The following is a 17,538-nucleotide window of genomic DNA, read 5'->3' on the forward strand; positions in this document are numbered from 1 at the left end:
TGAAGTCTTTCTTAGGTGGTCTGTGGCACAACAGCAATAATGAACTCAGAGAACATGTTATCCCATGGTTGACTACACAGGCGGCAACATTGTACGAATAGGTATACAAAAACCTGTACCACTCTATGACAAATGCTCGGAAAATCACGGGAGCAATGTCGAAAAATAGCGTGAGAGTGATAGATTTTTGTGCAATAAATTTCTTTGCTCTATCTGTACTCATTCTTTTTTTATTTCAAAATGGAACTTACTTTAAAAACACGCCTCGCATATACAGTAGAGTCTCAACAATCCGAGGTTTTGTTTAATTTGAGTCACCCGAAATTTCGAATTTTCATTTCCATACTAGTAATTAGGCTTGATTCGCCACAGGTTATCACTACCGCTTTGAGCCATACATATGAGTAACTCCATGTCAAGTGACCTAGTGGTCCCCACTCGACCATGTCCGAATCGGATGAAATTTTATAGAGGTGTAGAGATGCCTTTGAAACTAACCCATGCACATTTTCAGCTTCCGAGATCTATCCTCGGGATTTGTCCCGAGAATCAGGGATCTCCCAAACATGGTGATCCAAAATGGCGGATTAGCTTTTGGTGGCAAATTGCCATCTTTAAGCTGAGATAGAAGAATATTTTATCACAGTGGAAGACAGAAATTTCGGGAGCTTAAAGTATGTTTGGCTCTAAATATATTCAGGTATTTTTGTGGGTTTGAGATCATTAGGTTTTGTGAAGCACTCGTGTAAACTCGTGAAAAAGAGAGGTGGGGAATTTTTTTCCCTGCATTTTTAAGTTGTCATAAAATCTGAACAAAACTAACTTAAAGGCTCGTAATTCGTGCTTCTATTGCCAAAATACTTGTTTTTGACGGGTTGAAGTTGCAGAGCTTGAATATGTATTTTCTAAAAGATAGTCATCCAAAGTGGCTAACAAAATCGTTAACATGTAAAATAACCTATTTTCAAAGTGCTGTAGCTCAAGCTTGTCGCCTTGCATCTTCTTTTCGTTGATACCATTGAAAAGAACACATTTTTTTTCGATAAAAATAGTTTTTTTCTATTAGTATTCCTTCAGATAAGTATGAAAATATGAGCTTAACATACTATCTGTCATTTACAAGAAACTCTACAATGGTACATTGACAACACAACAATGTTTACAATGAATACCGAATGTTGATTCCCATGGAACCCAGATTATAAGGATTTTTCAACTGTTATTAGTTAGAAATAGTCTTTCAAAAGTTACTTTGCGAATTCAAAATGACAGAAACAGAAAAATGTCTTGTTCTGCAAACAACCTGATACATCAGACAGAACAAGATGTTTTTCTGTTTCTCTCATATTAAATTTTATAACTTTTTAAGAAGAATAAAAAAACTGTTTCTGACTAATAATAGTAGTAAAATAACTATAAATCGGTTCCCGTGGCAATCACCATCCGGTATACATTGTTGAACGCTATTTTCTTGTAAACGGCAGGCAGTTTTTCAAACTAACTTTTTCATCCCTATCTCAAAGAACACCATAGAAATAAAAACTTTTTTTAAGGGAAAAAAAATCTGTTTCTTCTAGTAGTACTAATGAAAAGAACATGCAAGATGACAGTATTGAGCTACAACCCTTTGAAAATAGTCTGTTTTTTACTTGAACAATATCGAACCAACTGAAACCCATTAAAAACATGTATATTGACGATTAATCACAAAGTACGAGCTTTTGAATTATTTTTATTCAGAATGTAAGACATTCTAAAATCCAGAGAAAAAAAAATATCAACTGCGTTTTGTCAAGACTTTGCATGCGTGCTACACAAAAGTTAATGATTTCAAACTCACAAAAATACTAGAATGTTTTGACAAACATTAGTACTTTAAGCCTCTAAAATTTCAGGCTTCCAGTGTGATAAAATTTTCATCAATCTTAGCATAAATATTGCAATGCGTTACGACCGACAGAAACTATCGAGCTCATTTTTCCTTCTTCATCTGAAGGAACACCATCGAAAAAAAAACTTATTTTGATGGAAAAAATAAGTTCATTCTAATGGTATATATATATCATACAGAGAGCGTTCCGCTTTAACCTGCAAGAGCTTTATTTTCGCAACCGTTAGTCCTAGATATATACCTCCAATTGCAAAAATGTTCAAAATCGGATGCAGAGTTAAGACATTGAAGATTGAAGCAAAAATAAAAATGAGTCAACAAAATACAAAATTTAACTTTTCATACGGGCCCAGGTCCCCTAACTTATATTTAGGGAAATAATCTCCATTGAAAAATAATTCTAATACAAAAGACTTGACATTTGTACGACCAAAACTCAAAGAGATATTCATTTTCAAAGTTTTAAGTGGTCATACAGAAGATGAGATTGGAACTTATCGTCATTTCAGAAGAATGACAGGTCGTCAAAGTAAGAAAAACGAGGTATTTATATTGTTCATTGCTATTTAAAAATAAATGCAAATGTTATGCCGTGATATGCAAAAACACACAGCAAAACCTCGAACAATTTGGAAAACCACACTCGATGCACACATACAATTTTAAACACTTGTTAACCGCTATATTTTCCCTCAAAAGGTGTTATTGACGGCGAGTGAAAAGTGGTGTAAATCACAAAACGTTGCATTTCATGCCTCTGTGAATATTGCTCTCACTAATTTCAAAACGTTTTGTGTTGGAATTATTTTTCAATGGAGATTATTTCCCCTTAGGGGTCCTGGGGATAGAATAAAAAGTTATTTTGTATTTTTTGACTCATTTTTATTTTCACTTCATACTTTGAATATCCTATACCCTTCATCTAATTTTGAACATTTTTGCAATTGGAAGTATACATCTAGGACTAACGGTTGTGAATATAAAGGTCTTGCAAGTGAAAACGGAACACCCTGTATAATCAAATATGCATAAATATGTATTGCATAATTTTTGATATACATAATTAAAGTTTTAAATCAGACAGACTGTTATATAGTGTCTCAAATTTCATACGCAAGTTAAGCTTTAAGTAAAGTGGAGAAATGATAGGATTTTTCAGGGAAAAACAGACATTGTAAGTGCATAACATAAATGTACTTTCTGAAACTCTAGAGATCTCAATATAGCTTAATCATCCTTAAGAAATATATCTGAATATTTTACATTGGAAGACATATATTTAATGCGATATTATGATTAAAAGCAGCAAAGAGGAATGAATCCTTAGACAAGTGAGGAATGACTTACAACATGTAAAGGAGTAAAAAGAATAAACTGAACATGAGCCAACATGTTAAAGAATTTCTAGATACTTAGATATGTAAACAAACGTTGAGTGATATAGTAGTTTTCCTTTCCGAAAAGTGGCAAAATGATTAATGCCTAGGAAATTTATGTGTGATAAGTATGAGTTTCGTGAGGAAAAAACTTCTTTCATGTGATTTTGATATTCAGATAAAATGGAAGTTAAGGTTGTTAAACTGAAAGTTGCAGTAAAAGTCCAAGAAAAGCTAATTAGTTGTAAGGTTTAAACAATCACTGCCACAGAACGTTTACATCGAATGTAAATAAATATGAAATAACAAAATTAAAAAAAAAAATTACATCACGTTTGACTAAAGAATATTTGAAGTTAAAAATCGTTTTATGCATATACGCAACAGTTCATGTATATATATATATATATATATATATATATATATATATATATATACACACATACAGTGTCCCACTTAATGTTTCAGAGCTCCTAAGAGGAGTAGGATGGTAGGATGCATCCTGACGACTCGAAATCATACAGAAATGGTGGGTCGAAAGGGATTTCCTTACTAGAGAACTTTCTGATATGCCGGGAGTATTCCTGAATAATCGGAGTTCCATGCATCGACGATATGAGGTTAACATTGCAGCCAGTGGGAAAATCTTCAAACATTTTCTTTGACCCAAGTGCATTTTGCTTTTTTACAGGTAAAATTAAAGAGGTTTTTCACTTTCGGTCTTCTTCTTTTTGATGCTTTTATGTGCATTACCACTTCAGGAAAGACTTTCTGACCTCACATTGCTGTATGATTTCTAGTCGTCAGGACGCACCCTACCCCTCGTAAGAGTTCTGAAATCTTTAACTGAGGCACCTAGTATATATACACTGGTATGCAAAAATTAAGGACGAAGTCGAAAAATTAGCATATCAGCTGAACGAAGAGGCAGAGCGGACAGAAAGACCAATCAGGAGATTAAGTAAGGTGATGTACGGTAGCACATGCGCAGATATGCAGGCAGACGTAATGGGGGAGTGTCTGAGTAGTATAAAGCATGTTGTCGGTGTAAGATCAGTATTTCTGGCAAAGAGATTGCACGCCGTATAGCAGTTAAAATCCTACTGAGTTGCTGCCTCAGCGAGAAATGGCGAATAATCAATCTGTGAGACGACATCTGAATGCTTTTACCCGAGGTCGAATCATTGGGAAATTGGAGGAAGGCCGCAGTGTGACAAGTGTGGCTGCAGAGTTCGGAATTGCTCACAGCATCGTTTCACGACTTTGGAGACAATTTCAAACTACAGGAACAGCTATCCGGGGGGGGGGGGGTTAGTAGTGGTCGTCCAGGAGGAACCACACCCGCAGATGACCGGTATATTGTCTTACAGGCCAGAAGAAACAGGCGGCAGACAGCGGGAGAAATCGCTAGACACACGACACAGGCGACTGGACGACCAATATTGCGTTTTACCGTGGCCAAAAGACTGCACGGTGGTGGTCTGTTTGCATGACGCCCTATACGGTGTGTACCTCTAATGCCTGCCCATCGGAGAAGGCGTTCTCTGTGGTGCCGGGAACACCGGAATTGGAGAGACAATGAATGGGGACGAGTACTCTTTACAGATGGGAGCAGATTCCGTCTGAGTAGCGATTCTCATTGCATACTCATCTGGAGAGAGCGGGGAAGCCACAATCATCCCTCGAACATCATTGAAAGGGACAGGTATGGAGGTCACGGTGTTCTCGTTTGGGGAGGCATCATGCTTGGTAGTCGTACAGACCTTCACATCTTCGACGCAGGTTCAGTCAACGGGACCCGTTATTGTAACGAGATTCTTCTTCCATATGTGCGTCTTTTTAGAGACGCTATGGGTCCGCAGTTCCTTTTCATGGACGACAATGCACTATGTCATCGCACAGTAGCTGCCGAACAGCTCTTAGAGAGTGAGGATATTGAACGTAAGGATTGGCTGGCACGATCTCCGGATCTCAATCCCATCGAGCATATATGGGATTTTCTAGGCAGACGCTTGGCAGCTCGTACCTTACCACCAGTAACGATTCGGGAGCTTCGATTGGCGCTGCAAGACGAATGGGCAGCAATGCCTCAACAACTCATTGACACCCTCATTCTCAGCATGGGCAGACGCTGTGAAACCTGCCTAGCAGTCGGGGGAGATCATATCCCCTACTAAAGACCGGATGTTTCTTGCCATCACACGGATGTTTCGGCCTTCAGTCGCATTGCGCTCCATGCTACTTTTTCAATAACGCTTCTTTTTATCCCTCTGATTTCTCTTTTAGTAAGTGTTGCTTATATTACACATGTCCTTACGTATTGGGGATCTTACGGTATTAAATGTGTTGATTTGAAAAGCTTTTGTACAAAGTTATATTGAAAAAACCGTCTCGTCCTTAATTTTTGCATACCAGTGTATATTAGGGTGGTCCTTATTTATATGGGATATTTTTTTTTCGGAATTCAACAAGTGACGCCCCCTAGATTTGTGACAGTATAATAAAAAGTAACGTGTGAAAAATTTGAACTCGATCGGTCAATAATAACACTTGCCCCTAGGCCGTTGAACTTTAACACTTTTGATAATTTTCGCACAAACCTTCCGAGTTTTTACTTCAGACCCAGTACATCGTTTCTCCTAGGTTTGCAAAATATTTTTACAGTGAGGTAGCACTAAAATTAACCTTTTTAATTACTTTATACCATCTAATGATTTTACTTTGAATAAGAATGAAATAATGTTTTTGAAACTTTCCTTAAACGTACGCTTTTCTTAATGTATCACGAAAGTGTGTATTTTTTTCCGATAGTCTTGGACGGTCTGTAAAATAAATTGCTTTGTGACTCATATTTGGTAAATTAGTTGTGAAATTCTTCGATTAATATTGTGCTCCTCTTTCAGTTGTATCATTCACAATTTTCAGTATTTTAACAATCTCTATTCCTTTTAAATAGCTTAAACATTTTGCCGTGAATCAGGATCAAATAGGAAAAAATCTTTTATTATTTGCAACTTATCAAACAATTTTATCGACTCCTAATTGATTCTATAAAGAGGAAGGTCTTTACTAAGAAAGTATTCTAAATCATCTACTGTTATCTGAAATTTGTTAATCAGTCATCAGACACATCTTCCTTATCACAAGCATTTTTTGGACTAGTCTTTTCCTATCTTCAAAGTTAATTCCTTCATCCAATACGAACAAAGCTACTTGTTTATCCCCTAAATACCATAAGTGATTTATCAATTTTCCAATCACTGCTTCTGGTGCATGTTTGTCTTCATTTTGTATGCTGCTAGTTTTTCAGACATATTATATTATTCAAAGGAGCCTCGATTGGGTTGCTGCGAAAAACCATATCTTCACACAGCATTTAATTGTAAAACAGCTTTGTAAAACAGCATTGAAGGGCTTTCTTTTCATGTAAGGTCAATTTAAATTGTTTCCTAAATGTAAAAATTTTCAAACAAAAATTCATCCACTTCGTCTTTTAGAATTTAAGTGGTATGTGTACTTGATTGAAATGTTATAAGTTCTGAATGATGGAGATCTTTCTACAAAATTTTGAAGCGCTTAACTAATTGAATATCTGATCTAGAACTAAAAAGGCAAGAATTTCTTTAAGGACACACTCTGCAGTACGATTTCAAGTGCATGATGATGGCAATCCAAATGTAGTATATCACCGTTCAGTTTTTGCTCTAAAAAACTGCATGCACAATTTATACTGTTGGTATTGCAAGTCGTTGTATCAAACACTACAGCTAGAACAGTTAGAAGTAAAGAGCTATCATCTAAACTATCATATACAACTGAAGAAATATCTAAGGAATTCCGAGTAGCTGTTCAATAATAGGACCTGAAGCTATCAAGGTAATACTGTCATCCGAAACATCTTGTTTTTCAATTAAACTATTACTTAATACAATTCGTTTAATTTTAAAGTTTGAAATGACTATTGAAAAACACTTTTGCATTACAATTTATAAAAATATTCATGGTATATAAATCTATGTAGAAATATAAAAATGGATGTTTATTTATGGGGGGGGGGGGGATGTATGTTCCTTATGCAAATCCAGTTTACATCAGATTTTTTCCAATTTGGCATTGCGGGCCTTCGATGCTCAAAAATTCACGTAGAAAACTTTTTCGTTCCCTATGAGAGGAGGACGAAACCTCCTAATTGGGTTTTCACTATGCAAATCTACAGTTTGCGCCGAATCTTAGCTAAATTTGACACAGATGTCATTTGATGCACAAGAATTCACACAAGGGTTTTTCGTCTCCCTCTTAGGATGATTTACAAGAGAAAATCCATGGAACAGAAGGTTTACAGCCTATTAATGATAATGTCGAAACTTAGAATTCCCGAGAGGCAATATTTTAAATTTTGAGTTAGAAAATTGCTTTTTTGAACTCGTTGGCGGGAAACTTTACGTATTTTTTTCTTTTATTTATGCCTGGTTATTGAACATGCGCAACTTGACACAACTTTTATTTTCAAAGTAAACTGTGCAACACAGCTAGTATTTTATCAAAGTATAGTATTATGAAAAAAAATTCCACAATAAGATAAAATTTTCTGTCTATCTCTAATTTACTGAAGATTTTCAAAATACTCGCATTCGCTTACGTTAATAGAAGTACCGCTTTACATACGATCCTTATTAGATTAGCTTTGAAAACACTTCTAGAAAATGGTATCAGGATACTCCAATCAGCATTTCTGAACTTTATTCATGGTTGCATTTACGGAAGAAGGAGATAATCAGTAATTCAATAAAGATCTTACTAATCAAATTAAAGCAATGCTTTTCTTTGCTTTGGTGTGCTGGAGTTTGTTCTCAAATGTTGTTTAACTATTTCTGATATAGCTCTTTCATTGATGTATCACTGGAAGAATAGCATTTCTTCAAAGAAATGCCAAAGGTGTACTAAATCATTACAAAGCATGAGTTTTTCTTTATTGAATGAAACAAAATTGCAGATTACATTATCTAAGAAGTATGATAAAGGATGTTTGAATATGAATAGATGTATTTCCTCGTAATATAAATTGGTACTAAGGAGTGCACTAGCCTTGAAAACAAATTTTGTTTAAAAGTGAAGCGTTTTATGGGAAGGCTTTGAAATTCTGAACCCAACCATTTGGTGTGACGTAACGACGTAGTGACTTTTTGTATGACGAAAAGTCGCACATGCGATCTTCTTGCTTCAGTCTCTCGTTGTCCGTGGCTGCGCGTAGTGCTGCTTTTTAGGCAAAGTGGCGATCACTGAGTACAGTTGTTGGTTATCAACAGAGGATCCGTTGAAACTAGTGTAATGTATACCAACGCATTTTGAGTATTGTTTAGCGTTCTCGTTGTTTATAATCTATTTTCTTCATTGAAATATCGCTTCAGGCATATAGTGATTATGCCTGAAACGTCTTGACCGTGTCTCGATCCTGGATCCAATGGATTCAAAGCTTTGCGCTCTGCCGATTGAGAAACTGTGAGGGTTGGTCAGATTGCGCTGTGTGGCAATGTTAGTATGTGTACAAAACCGCGTTGAAGAAAACTGGTGTGTAAGCTTCAGACTTATAGTTTGATTGATGTTTGACTGCTTCAGCTCATAAAAGGAAAAGATTTCATTCGTTCACATTCGAAACAATTTAAGTATGAAAATTGGATTCTTAACGAGAAATATTTCCCGTGGAGGTATTATTTATTTTCAGAAATTAGTTGCATTGCTAGATTTGTTGAAAGTGCATTTTGCTCAACTTTTCATCAGTTATTTTTACGACATAGCAACCAGCGACTATAGTAAAGGGGATTTACAAGTACTTGAAACAAGTCTGGATCTAAAAGGCTCTTGAAAGTAAAATGGAGGATAGGTCGGCCTGTCCTGTGGAGGGTTTCTAGGACGAGTCACAGGTTCAACGAGTTCGTCACACTGACAGGCAATGCAACCCTTCCCTCAATTTAGTGCTTTCTGTAATACACGAGTTTCACTTCTATCGTGTGTCTTTATCGATACACCGTAGTTTTTTTCTTCTTTTTTGTAATCAAATATGTTAGAATTTGATGCTCTCTCCTTTTAGAAATATGCGTAAAACATTTATCTAATTGAGTGAGCCAGGTTGTTTAAACAGGATCGTTATTCCATTCGGGGGGGGGGGGGGGAGGGGGGACAAAATTTATGTGTTCAATGTGAATTTCTATCGACACCCAAAAAAACCTCACCCAATGTTTTAAAGCAGGGGTCTCCAACCTTTTTTACTCAAGAGCTAGATTGTAATTTTTGGATGAGAAACGGGCCAACAATTCAATAATATCTCAGTTCAGATGGTCTAGTTAGCGTTACCCCAAATACACCTCCGATAGCTCTTTTTACATTTTGCGAGCTTCCCGCAGGTCAGTTAAAATGTGTATTCAGGCCGGATGTGGTTCTGTATTCACTCAATTTTCTGAAAGACAGGGGAAAGACAATCCACTAACCCCAGACCTCCGAATCCCGAATGGCGAGGCTGAATTTAAACAATTCCCTAGAAAAAAAAATCTGACGCGATTTATATTGATTTATTGAAACAGAGTTATCTTTTCAATTATAATTTATTGAGGTGGCAATTCTGTATTGTAAACGTTATAGAGCTATGATGGCTCACAGAAGTACTGTCCAGTACAATGAAGAAAGAAGTTTCTGTTGTTTTTCTATCTATCTATCTATTTATCTATCTATCTATCTATACAGTATAATAGAGAAACAATAAACGTACAAATAGCAAATTAATAACAGCGATACAAATGCAAATTAAAATCTAAAGCTAAAGTGATGGAGTTTGTCTGATCAGCAATGGAAACTCCATCCTAGGGGTAAAAAAACCCAAAAAATTAAACCTACGGACTAAGAGAAAAATGTCTAAGTCTCTACTATCAGAATTGCATTGGGCCACCAACATTGGGCTTCTGATTAGACTAACTCCATCAATTGAATTTTAGTTTTCAATTTACATTTGTATTGCTGTTATTGATTTGCTCTTTGCACTTCAATTGTTTTTCTACCACACTATTTACTTGGTATATTCTGCTTGTGCTCATCTGTATCTTTTCAGTTTTGCCTTCTCGTAACTTTCAGTATGTTTATATACTTGGAAGTATAAAGTTATGTGCGTATGTTACACAAACAAATCCAGTTTGCATCGGATCTTCGCCGAATTTAGCACAGATGTCCTTGATGATCATGAATTCACATAGTTTTATTTTTTTGGAATAAAAAAAAAAAAAAAATCCAAAGAGGTCTGAATTGACATTTTGAGTCACAAAATTGCTCTTTTCTACTCGAACGAATTTCACTATAGCTACGATGTATTACGATACATTCCGATCATAACTTTTTTAGTAACTCTCGGAAATGCTTTATTTGACTCTTGTCTACTGTGAGCGTATTTAATACAATCATCATGAATCTGTAAGTAACAGTCAAGAAGGAGAACAGTGACGAAACTAATAAAGAATCTGATTAGAAACACTGAAACTCGCTTTCAGTTGTGAGAGAAACAACAGTGACGGCTAATTTCTTAAACAGGAGTGATTATTTATGTTTACCAATCCTTGTCTGAAAGAAATATCATCCAATTTGTTATTACTTACTCGAAGTTAAGAGCCGAGCAAGTCGATACAGCCAAGCTCTGGAGTACAATATCACGTCGAGTTGCTGGGAGACTGTAATTGAGATTCTCGGAGCAAATCCGGGAGATTTCTCCGGAATCAGAATAAAGAAGGAATCCCGAATTACTGTAAGTGTAGTAACTTTCCTTGGATCCCCAATCACTGGGACTAATGGACACTAAAATTAGATATGAGAAAATCAGTGTCAAAGTAATTATATAGAAATAAAAAACTATGTCACTTGTAAAATATTGCTTTTTGCTATTGTAAAGTTAATATCTCAGTAACATTGCCCTTGTAAAGAATCAATATTTTTCATAACTTTTAGTTAATGAAAATATTAAATCAAATTTGAAGAAGTTTATTAGTAATTTTAAATACTTTTAGGATTTACTGCATTTAATTTACAATCGGAAAAATCCTTCAACTGCGTTTTAAATTTATAAAGGGTTGTTTAACACTGTGTTTTGCTGCAAAAATTTAATTTAAGAAACTAAAATTAATAATTGAAATTTTCTATTTTGAAGAGGAAAAACACAATAATGCAATACTGTTACTTTAATTTGAAAGAAATAATCATGAAATGAGCAAAATATCTCGAGCCAGTATAAAAAGAAAAAAAAAATCATCTAGTTTAACTGCTAACAGAAAATATATTAACTGACATTCGAGTCGATCATATTAAATAAGATAGTTAAAGGCAATTAGAGTCGCATAAAATTTGAATATACACGCTTTAAATATTCAGTATTAAACAATACGTGAGCAAGATTTTCAAATTACCAGCTGTTTCGAAACTTAATTAAAATGTCTAGTAAATATGATGGCACATATCATTTCAATTATACACTGTCAAAAAATTTAATTCTTGGTTTGGAATGTTTTCCTTAAAGGGAGAAACCTTTTCTCCATTAGAGATACTACTTATTTCTTGTAACCAACTACTTAAGGATTTTTTTTAAATATTTGATACAGGTACCCTTTTATTTCAGAATCATCTTAAGCAGAGTAGCAAAACTTGTACTTTTTGCTAAAAATTGCTTTAAAATCTCGAGATATTTTACTCAAGAAGTTTCAACTCTTCTTTTGTGGCATTTTTGAATGTCTTTTAAATTGATCAAATTATTTTCAGAAAATAATTTTTTTTAAAGAAATGCCGAGTAGAAGAAAATGTATGATATACATAAAATACTATGCCCCTGTTAAGTAGCAAAATAGAAAAAAAAATTTCAAACGGTTGACTTTATTTAACAGATTTTTCTTTTAAAAAAGGATCTGCATTTAGAGCTTCGTTTTGCACCGTGTTAAAATAGTCGAGTGGTAACTACCTGACTAAATTTAGTACTTCATTCTTCGCGCCCTGATAAAATATACGCATTAATGGACTCAAAAAATTAAAGAAACAATAAAGAACTAACGAGGATTTCTAAATTATTGACAATAGCTTGTTCAGAACGTGCCAGAATATCATCTCACATTCTTAAATATATGTTTTAGAGAATAGGTTTAGTAGAACTATGGTTTTAAATCCAATCATGATGAAAATTGCATTTCAATATAAAAGACATTTCTGAGACTGAAGTGTAAAAACAGTATCTTTTAGCTTCGTTTATAAAATTTCTGTTTAATAACACTAGTCTACAAAAAAAAAAAACTTTTTTATGTTACACGGAGAAAAATACCTGATCTTAATGTAAAAGGATGCGCAAAATTCAAATATTCAAACAGTTTTTCTCCATCAACCAAAGATTTTTTGTAACACTAGACAGAAGTTTGAAAAAAATGCGCAAATTCACATGCATAACTAACACGAAAATAATGATCACAAACTTAGTTATTGTTTTTTCTTTCTGTATTTGGCATCAGGAACATCCCTCTGAAGTTCTAGCATTAATCATCAAGAATTTATTCACTTAGAGAATGTGAGCCTTTCCAAAGATGCGATTTTTAAGCTGTACTTTAATAATACGTAGAAATTCTGGTTTTAAGCATTCAAATTCAGCACTAGTGTTACAAAGTGTTAACAAAGTTTTTAAAAAGAACTAATTTAATATGAAAGGCCAGTAGTATAGCAGGTCCAATCTTTTTTTTCTTAATTCTTCTTGCCATTGCTATCCGGTTCGCATAGGAGAAAACAGCATTATATAAATCATATTTTGCAGTTAATAAAATTTGTTTAATTAAATTTCAGGCAAGAAATAACTATCCCATGATATGTGTTGTGCTAAATTTTATCTAAAAACGGCAATCTCTATATGTTTCATTCATTTCGATTGAATATGTTAGTGAAACCCAAGGCAATCATGCAATAGTATAGTCACCACTGCAGTACCAGCAAACCTGACTATCTATCTCCCCATTTCTTGTCTTTATGACAAAATTTTAGTTGCTAATTATGAGTTTTTATCATTACGTGATATAGGAAAACATCGGATATAGGAAAAATAAATCAATTAAAATCAATGATTACACAAAAACTGAGGATGATGGGAACATTCTGATTAAATATTTGAAATCAGCGTCAAACGTTACCTTAGAAAAACCATAAATGTTTCATTTAATAAAGTCTTTGTTTACCAGCCTATTAATTTTTATCATTACGTATTATAGGAAAACATGAGAAAAATAAATAACTTAAAACCTATGATGACACAAAAACTGGGGGTGATGAAAAAAATCTAAGTAGAAATTTAAAATCAGTGTCAAAAACTACACTAGGAACACTATACATGTTTCATGTAACAAAACCTTTGTTTACCAGTGTAATTTTGTTTGCAAATTACCGAACTGTATAGAAATTGAATTTCACTTTCCTTTTTCTGCAAATTTTAGTCAAGTCATTTACTTTATATAAAATAATTGGTGTAATACTTACTGCAGTTTCTCTCGTCGATACCATTCAGACAGTCTTCTCGAAGATCACATCTTCGATCTTTATCCACGCATTGTCGGTCGCCACAAATAAACTGACCTGGCTTACAGTAATCTAATGAGAGGAACAAAAGATAATTTTAATTTAAGAAAACATATATTATCTATCTACACTTAATGAGCCATATATTATACATATGCATGTATATATAGTATACACTCTGTCGCAAAAAATATATGCATCCAGAAGAAATCTAGCTATCGTAACGAAAGTTAACATGTATGTGGTCTATGAGGAGAAAAGCAAATGGTTACAGATTGAGAACAAAAGATTGTTTCATTAAGAAGTTATGACGCGACAAAGGTTATAAAACCGTCAGTAGTACAACCAACGATATTGGTACAACCTCCTCTGGCTGCTAGACACGTGAAAACATGGCGTGGCATGAAATAAAGTAGGTCACTTATGATCCCTGCGGAGGATCATGCCATAATCCTTGCAGTTGGGCAGCTAATTAGCTAGTATTCAGGAATGGAAGCAGTTGCCTCCCAAGCATGACCCAAAGGGTTCTATTGGCGAGAGGCCCCGTGATCCAGAAGGTCATGGGAGCAATTTATTTCCTCAAAGATATTATTAGGAGAATCGTATACTATGTGGACGAGCGTTATCTTGTTGATAAATGACACTTGATGGATTTAATACCATAGGAAGTACAGCTGGAGCAAAAATGTCGTTCAAGTAACTGAGAGCGGCTCTAGATCCTAGAAGGACGACTAGAAGTCTTCGTGTGACTCCACATTTCTTACCCACGTTTTCACCTATCGTATAATCAATATATACACATACAAATGCCGATCAGACCTCTGGCTTGGCCGCCTTTAAAGGCATGTGAGTAGGTCATGAGCACTGATACTAAATCGGGATTCGTTGTTGAATATCACACGCCTACTGTCAGTCACAATCTAGCTTAACAAGTGAAACGAAAATTTCAGTCGACGCTACTAATGATTTGGGGTCAGCGGTAGGCATCATAACGGACGCCTGCTTGCGATACCAGCGTCTTCCAATCGCCTGCGAATGTTTTTTTTTTTTTAATACCACCCTGTGCCTGGAAGATGTTAAATGGCGTCGGACCGATGTTAGTGACGTTGTTGGTCCGAAGTGGCCGCTCTCACGATTGTGCAATTCTCGTTTTCATTTGGGTTCCAGGGACGCCCTAACCCTTTGCAACGGTGGACTACCCTTTGCTTGATATATTGTAACCAACAACAAGCTATTACCATATCATTCCGACCGAGGTGGAGGGCTGATATGTTAATGCAAGCAACCTGCCACTCCGAGACCTATTGTACGCCACTTCTCAAAGTTCAACAGCTGATTGTATTGCCATCGGTTACCTCTCAAAGGTCGTCCTAGTTACAATTGTGTCTATAGAAGTCGAGAATTTCGTTTCAATAACCCTACTGTACGAGCAATGTCGCTTTCAATCTTCCTTAGTTTCGCATAGCGCGCCAAAACTTGTCGTACTGGTGATGAAATTTAAATCCTATGCATATCTGTTACCAGACTACATTTCTACTGAGTTTCTCGGTTGTAGCTTAACTTGTTCTGGGTCTGGGTCCATATATTTTTTGTGACAGAACAGAAGCAATGATTTCGGTTTGTCTAATTATTGATCTATGATGCTTTGCATGATTCTTATATTCTCAAAAATTTTGAATTTCTGAAAACATAAATTCCTGAAACCAGGAAACATTTTTGCAGTTTTAAACGTTGAATATTGCAAATGAAAATAACTTTCCTCAAATGCAGCGAAATCACTATCGCCGCTTAACAATTAATTCCTAAATTATTTCCCTTATCAACATTTTTGCTAATGAGAATGGGTTGAGTCACATGCTTCAGCAATTTTAACACTTTCTTTGACGTAGGAGAAATGAGACGCAACAGCAAGGGATGCTCCTTTTTGAGCTGGTACCCAGTTAGATCTTTGGCGTTATTCCAACTGCTGATAACCGAAATTTGCCATGCATTGCTGTGTCGAGATGGTCGTAATAACGACAAGTCTAAACGGTAATATGCAATGGGAGAAATATTTTATGTAAAAAATCTGTTGTTAATACTGTAGTGTTGTAAATCTTTGATAACACTTATGTTTAAAGTTGACACAATTTTCCTTTTAACACATTTTTTCCATACCAAAGGAGAAAGAACGCTTTAAAACAGCAGTGTTTTATCATAAAATAGCATTGTTTACAGCTTTCTGGAAAATTTTGTTTAAAAATATATTGTTTATACCTTGCAGGAAAATTTTACTTAAAAATATATCGTTTAGACTGCTAAATTTAGGCATCGCAGAATGTGAGATAACACAAAATTGTTTTCAGCATTGAAATGAAAACTGTATTGCAAACACTTACCACAATCTATTTCATCGGAAGAGTCTTTACAGTCTACAATGCCATCACAAATTCTGTCTGACATACCTCGAGCTTTCAATTCATTTGAACAACCTAGAACAAAGGGAAAAAAACATTTTTAAAGCATTTTTTCTATAACTTGTGCGTAACGAATGAACAGTGCCGGAGCACGACATAACTAAGTTTAACATGCCGTTAGCAAGAGATTTTTCGGACTCAGTATCAACTCAAAAGTAATAACCAAACGTTTCGTTTTAACAATAGTACCTGCAATAGTTCATTTGTCATGCCGATTCTTCAAAAACAGGTTTCATTACAAGCTTCCACATCAAGAATTCATTAATTTGACAATATTTCGTGCTCAACATTTTTGAAATTTCTATTTAACATTTTTCAACGCCCCGTACTCATTTTCTCACTGACCAAAACCTTCGTCTCACCAAAGAAATCTGTAACTGTTCATTTATCATGTAGATTTAAAAAAAGCTTCATTACACATTTCCATATCAAAAGGAACACATATTCCAATTTATTACTTTATTTATTCCAATGCAAATTGTAAGATTTTGCAGCACAGAGTAAATCTAAAACAATAAACTTGATGATGAATGTTTCGTGATGAAGGTCTAAAATGTTTCACTTTATTTTTAACCAAAACTTCGTTTCATCAATGAAACATACAACTGTTATTTATGATGTAGGAAAAAAAAAAGAATAATTTCTTAGCAAATTTTTACATCAAAAATTCATTGATTTGAATCTAGTTGGGAATGACCACTCGAAAGTTTTGAACTTATTCACTTTCTCTTTAACCCAAACCTTCGCTTTAGCAATAACATTTGCTACCGCTCATTTATCATGTAGATATTTTAAAAAACAGGTTTCATTTCAAGTTTCCTTATCAAGAATTCATTCTTGAAATTCCAATTTATCCCCGAACAAGATTTTTCTTTATATTTTGCAAATTGAAGGACAGCTATACGTTGAAAATAATACCACATTCATCGCATCTTCACTGATGAATTCGTGCAACATATGTTTCTGGAATTCTCATCTTTTCAAAGGATTACACACGACCGAGTTTGACAAATGCTTGAAAATTGGAGGGAAGAGGGAATGGAATTCAGCTGCACGCAAGTTGTCATGTAGCGGGAGCTTTTTCCGGAAGTTTTCCACGATTTATCGAAAGAATTGTGGGTAACTGAGTGCCATAACCGGAGAGGAAGCACGAGATAGAGTGGTATCCAGATTTATAAAAAAGTTGATGCACTTGAACAAAACTTTTGTGTTCTTCGCAAACCTGTTGTGGAGAAAATCGAGTTTC

At 34.9% G+C, this 17,538-nt stretch overlaps 1 protein-coding gene across 1 annotated transcript in view; it reads right to left on the bottom strand.

Annotated features, from left to right (window-relative positions):
• Positions 1-17,538, bottom strand: part of LOC129231492 (atrial natriuretic peptide-converting enzyme-like) — a 192,342-nt gene that overhangs the window by 17,682 nt on the left and 157,122 nt on the right. Inside the window, exons 8-10 of the mRNA XM_054865820.1 lie at positions 16,215-16,307; positions 13,798-13,908; positions 10,905-11,100 (exon numbers count right to left, since the gene is read on the bottom strand). Coding sequence (XP_054721795.1) covers positions 10,905-11,100; positions 13,798-13,908; positions 16,215-16,307 — 400 coding nt within the window. The remainder of the gene's footprint in view (positions 1-10,904; positions 11,101-13,797; positions 13,909-16,214; positions 16,308-17,538) is intronic.

This window comes from Uloborus diversus, chromosome 10 (genome assembly GCF_026930045.1).
Source record: "Uloborus diversus isolate 005 chromosome 10, Udiv.v.3.1, whole genome shotgun sequence".
Lineage (NCBI taxonomy): Eukaryota > Metazoa > Arthropoda > Arachnida > Araneae > Uloboridae > Uloborus > Uloborus diversus.